The 6000-nt window shown below is 41.5% G+C and overlaps 1 protein-coding gene across 1 annotated transcript in view; it reads right to left on the bottom strand.

Moving 5' to 3' along the window:
* The window catches only part of myt1la (myelin transcription factor 1-like, a), a gene marked incomplete at both ends in the record, with an annotated part of 52966 nt that overhangs the window by 20528 nt on the left and 26438 nt on the right, over positions 1-6000 (bottom strand). The window contains 3 exons of the mRNA XM_079215017.1: positions 625-735; positions 3111-3201; positions 5715-5849. Coding sequence (XP_079071143.1) covers positions 625-735; positions 3111-3201; positions 5715-5849 — 337 coding nt within the window. The remainder of the gene's footprint in view (positions 1-624; positions 736-3110; positions 3202-5714; positions 5850-6000) is intronic.

Raw genomic sequence — 6000 nt, 5'->3', positions numbered from 1 at the left:
ACAAAGTGGACGCTGTGTTCATTTTGTATGCTGCACCATTGGGCTTCCCTAATTAAAATGCATGACAAAACGCACTGGCTATTAGCACACTGCTCATTTCTCTGCCTTTATTTACATACCTGCTTCATGTGACATAAGTAAATGCAAACAAAATATGTTGCAAATCTTCTCAAATAGGTAACCATTTGGCATCCTTGATTTAAGAGTTAGTTTTTTAAATGTGTGTGAAGATGTTTCCCAAAGTTGTTTATCTTATTGTTTTATTTTGAGAGTGGGCTTTGTTTCTGCACTATTGTGCATCCATCCCCATTAAAGGTTTGTATGATCTACAGCTGCTTCCTACCAGCACTAACTAACAAACTAACACTGTAAAATACAATCTACTACTATTTTCGCATCCAAAAATGGCAATGACCCGGATTGGCACTGTATTAAAGGTTTCAATGCACCATTCGGCATCCTTGATTCAAATATGACAATTACAGGTTTAACTGCATGATTAAAACTTAAAAAAGATATCCAATATACTACAAGAAAAGTTACCCTTTTCATTCATGACTGGTTATCTACTAACGATTTGGCATCCCTGGTTTTGGCATTTCTTTTTTAGAAGAATGGTGGTACCTGAGGACGCGATCTGACGTCTGACTGGTCTTACTGCCGCTCTCCGGCGGGAGGATCTTCTCGTGGACCTTCACCATCTTATCTGCTGCAGCGATGGGGCAACCAGACAGACTGGATGGGGGGGGGGAGGGAGACAACACAAGACCTGGTTACATACACAGTACTGTCCACACACACACACACACACACACACACACACACACACACACACACACACACACACAACACACACACACACACACACACACACACAGCATCTGGCTGAAGAGCGGTTCAGTATCAGCAGTTCAGAATGAATTATGGATCGAGTGTGGCCCACTTTATGATGACTGCAGCACTGGTTGACTGACTGGTTCCCAAAGTCAAAGTTTGACTGGTTTCCAAAGTTTGACTGGTTTCCAAAGTAAACGTTTCACTGGCTTACCGGTTGACTGACTGGTTTCCAGAGTCAAAGTTTGACTGGTTTACAAAGTTTGACTGGCTTACTGGTTGACTGACTGGTTTCCAAAGTCAAAGTTTGACTGGTTTACAAAGTTTGACTGGCTTACTGGTTGACTGACTGGTTTCCAAAGTCAAAGTTTGACTGGTTTACTGGCCGACTGGTTTGCAAAGTAAAGTGTGACTGGCTTACTAGTTGACTGTTTTCCAAAGACAGAGTTTGACTAGTTAACTGACGGACTGGTTTGCAAAGTCGAAATTTGACTGTTTTAATGGCAGACTGACTGGTTTACTGGCTCACTGGTCTAAAGACTGTGGGTTTAACTGTTTTTTTAGCTGACTAACTGGTCAACTAGTTGACTTTCTGACTGTTTTACTGTTTTGACTATTAACCAGTTCAGTACAGGCTCATCCACTAACTGCCTGGTTCACTGGTTCACTGACTGATTGGTTCTAATGGCATACTGGTGCAGTGACTGGTTCCCGATTGATCTACCATGTTACTAACTGGTTCATCACTGGTCTACCATTTTCCTGACCCTGACCGGGCTGTGTATGAAGTTTTTTTGGGGGAGTTTTTCCTGAACCAATGAGAGGGTCAAAAGGTCAGAGGATGTCGTATGTGTATAGATTTTAAAGCCCTCTGAGGGAGATTTGTCATTAAATCAATTTAATTTAAAAAAAAAAAAGGTAAATAGAAGTTTAGCTGTTAGTTTATCGCCTGAAAAAGCATTTTTACCACCTGAATCCTGAATTAAGTTGTTTACGAATGTCAAAAAAAGAAAGAAAAGAATTGCCTAAAAAAAATATAACAGTTTGTATTAAAAACTAAAACGCCCTGTTTCTCCCTCTGTCTGTCACTCCGGGCGATTCCTCATCGCTTCATACACATGTGTATACACATTCATGTGAGCATTGTGTGACAGATCAGCGCTGCTGTGAAGGCGTTTCCATGGTGACTGCCAGACATGAAAGCTGCGTGAGCTGGTAGCTAACGGTTAGCCACGTTAGCTCGCTAGTGCTTTGTTTCCTCTCCCAGCGGAGCTGTGCTACATAACACACCCTGCAGCCACGTCTGAGCCAGTGTGTGTGTGTGTGTGTGTGTGTGTGTGTGTGTGTGTGTGTGTGTGTGTGTGTGTGTGTGTGTGTGCTCTATTCTGTCTGCCAGCGCTCGTGTGCTGCTGTCTGTGAGCTAATTTGTGAGGGGCTTTGTGCGCGTGTGTGTGTGTGTGTGTGTGTGTGTGTGTGTGAGTGTGTGTGTTGTGTGTGTGTGTGTGTGTGTGTGTGTGTGTGTGTGTGTGTGTGTGTGTGTAAAACAGTGTGCATGTCTGCGCTTTTGAGGCTCTATGTATGTGTGAGAAAATGAGTGTGAATCGTAATCACTTTACATAATTCAAAAATATGCATGCGTGTGTGTGTGTGTGTGTGTGTGTGTTTGCAGCCTGCGTGTGATGCTCCGCCTCCTAAACAGCTGAACTGCTGATGTGACGCACCTTTAGCTCAAATAAGGCAACATTTAAATTAAAGCCTCCTCTTTTTGTTTTCCTCCCCCACGAGCTTCTAAACAGGGGAGCGTTCCACAGAAAATGTGGCATTTCATTGGTATCATGGCGGAGGCGAAGAGCTCTTAGTGGGACAAATAACTGCAACATTAGTGGGTAAAAAAAATAAAGATTTTTGTACATAAAGGTTTCATGTAAAACAAGCAAACACAAGAGAGGTCAAAAATGTTAAGCCTTAACATTTGACCTCAGAGCCGTGTTTTTACCTGGTCAACACTTTTGCCGTGTCAGCATCTGGTGCCTAAAAAAGACGTGCAATTTGACTTTAACTTGAGAAATCCAGTCGCCGAATTATGTTTAATTTTGCCACAAAATATGCCTTTGGCGTTCTGAGATGTGTCTACCGATCAGCCTTCAACGTCTCCATCAAACCAACACACAAACCTACAGCTTCTCTGCCGTAAATCTGCCACATTCACACGTCGGCGGCGTTTTTTAATTATAATTTTTTTGCTCTGCAGCCCCGGCTGAAGGCCACTCACTCACCTGCGGTGCGAGTTCCTGTTGCTATTGACATGACCCCGTCCAGAGCAGCCGGGAGTGGGGCACTTTAAAACATTCTCATACATGGCAAGGACTTTGACAGACAGGAGAAGGTGAGAAAGACAGCGAGGGTTAGGAGCAAGACAGGAGAGTTACCGGGCGTTCAGCTGCGACGGTTTTTTTGTGCATGCACAAGATCACGGCCAGAATGAGCATGAGCGCTGCGACAAATATTCACCGTTGTGACCGACTCCAGCGTGAAAGGATTTGTGTGGACGAGAGGAAACAAACACACACAACGAAACCATTAAACTCAGGTAGTAAAATCTGTGATTTTTTTTTACAAGTTTCACAAGTTGACACACAAAAATGAAAACTGTGTTCCCAGTCATGTCCTCTCTGTGTAATCCTTTCCTGCTGGGGGAGGGACACACACACACACATACACACACACACACACACACACACACACACACACGCACAGCGTTTGTCATGCGCAGTTAAGATGCACTGATCTGTTTATGTGCTTGTCCATCGACAGCGTGATGTGCATATATCGAGCAGTTGGGTATTTTTACGGATGTAATACAACTGTATTCTTGTTTTCCTTATTTGTTTTGGTTTATTGCATATTTTAGTGCATGTTTTCATCACGTACGTGCACTAAAAACACTCCTTCTACATCTATGCAATCGATTTAAAATCACACCCTCTTGATGAGAAAACATTTTGTTTTTTCTTCATGTTATTACATTTTTTAGGTGTGTTTTACCCGATCTAAAGTCACATTAACCAGTTTAGTGAGCGTGGTTAAAGCAGGTGTGGAGGTTTTCTCATGCAGGTTGTTGTTTGGATCAAACTGATTCGTTCATGCGGTTCACGTCACTTCAGCAACACGGATACCGAAACTAGACATCAGGCAGGAGTGATGAGGACGGAGAAAAGGAAAGGAAAGGAGGACACGAAAAGGAAAGCAAGAAAAAAAGACGACCAACTTTTAAGAACATTTTGTGCAGAAACAACTAAGTGTTCTCTTCAAAAATCTCTGAAGAAATCAGCAGCAGTCTGAATCTGTTTGAAAATTAAAGTCTGATTTATAACAAGCTATTAATTAATAAATGAGCAATAATAAATCCTCAGCTCGGCTTGCAGCTTTCACTGAGTCAAACAGCAAACAACAAAAACACAAATGTGGATTTCATGCAGGACAAATGCATGGCGGTGGACAGCGGACATGCCCGACATTGTCCAACTTTCACGGCTACACAACCCATCCAACAAGTCATTTGATGTAATTATTTAAGTCTTATTACAAAAAAAATAGTAGATTATCGCAATTGGGTCCAATAAAATCAAGAGTTTCCTGAAATGAGGTGAGGTTATCCTGATACACTTCATGAGGGGAAGTTTTAGATCATAAATGCATCGCAGCCGTGATGCTGCTCTTGTCTTTAAAAAAAGTAAAGAACACAGAACAGATATTTAATTAGTTTTTTATGCAAAAAATTTTAAAGATTAAAAAACATTTCTCACAGGCAAAAAACAATCTGATTGTGTTTTCAATTAAACCTCAAGCGTCGGAGCAGAAGAACCGCAATAATAAGTTTCATCGTTTACGCTGCATTCAGGCAAACTGGGAAGTTTGGTCATTCCAACATATAGTCGTAAGAACCTTTGCTAGTCTTTTAGTTACGCCAGCTAAAGAGCCTAAAATAGCCAGTGGGACCAAAATATGGTGTTAAACTCCTTTGTATTAGCTGAATCAAATGAGCTGAGGTTAATATCGGATTGTATTTCGATGAAACTGACATTTGGACTCTGCCAGTTGTCAGAGAAAACTATTTATTTATTTTAGCACAAAACTAAGATGGCAAATATTACCAAATTGTTTATTTGAACTAGTATGAATATTAGTTGTATATCTAATAAGGCTATCGAATAAAATAATTATTACAAATCATTCATTTGTTCTAGCTCTGACGGTGATCGATGGACTTCACGTCTCTTCATATCGATTTTTATGAAAAAAACACATTTAGATTCTTTTGATCAGAGGACCCTGACAGAAAAAGGAGTATACATAACCGAGGTATGGACACATATTTACACTTTATAATCGTTTTACAGGGTCAGGAGTCATCACTTTATTTTTATTTTTTATATCTCTTGTTTACCATGCTGGTAAATCTGAATAAAATAAACTTTGCGCTCATGATTGAATTGGAGAATCTAACCGATCAAATGATGTGTAGCATGTCCATAGACAATGTAGTAGTTGTAGCCAAAAACGCAACATTAACTTTTATACCTGACTATTTATACATTTCTAATTATATTTACTACGCCAGAGTTCCTTCTTTGCTGTTACATTTTTGTATTTACACCACAACTTGCAGATTACACAACAGTTGTGGGTCTTAAGATCCTCAACTGAGGTTCAACTCAACCAATAACATTTTGCCTCCACCTCTGAGAAATGATCGTTCCACTAAAACCACAGAAACACCAGATCGAAGTATCAATCGAGCCAAAATGACTTGTTAGACTGCTATTGTTGTTGTGTTTGAACCTGGGTGTGAAACATAGCATGCAGGCACATGGACCTACTCTCAGGCGGGACCCGGTCTTTGTGGGGACACCCGGACAGGCTGCGGTGGTGCGGGTACAGACCCGTCACATGACCGGTTCCGTCGCAGCCCGGCGTCGGACACTTGCTTTCCTTCTTCTCCCCCCTGGAAGAGTCTGGAGAGGACAGAGAGATGAGGTGAGTCAACAGGTAAATCTTTCGGTTAATTTCTTTGCTTTAGGGCCGGGGTTTATTGTGATTGACGGGTCGCGGCCGCTAACCAGAGCCGTATGAGGTGTCTTTACGTCACTCCTCCGCATTTTCAAA

Source organism: Taurulus bubalis (assembly GCF_910589615.1).
Source record: "Taurulus bubalis genome assembly, chromosome: 3".
NCBI lineage: Eukaryota > Metazoa > Chordata > Actinopteri > Perciformes > Cottidae > Taurulus > Taurulus bubalis.
The sequence above is the reverse complement of the archived record's forward strand: the minus strand, read 5'-3'. Positions and strand labels throughout refer to the sequence as shown.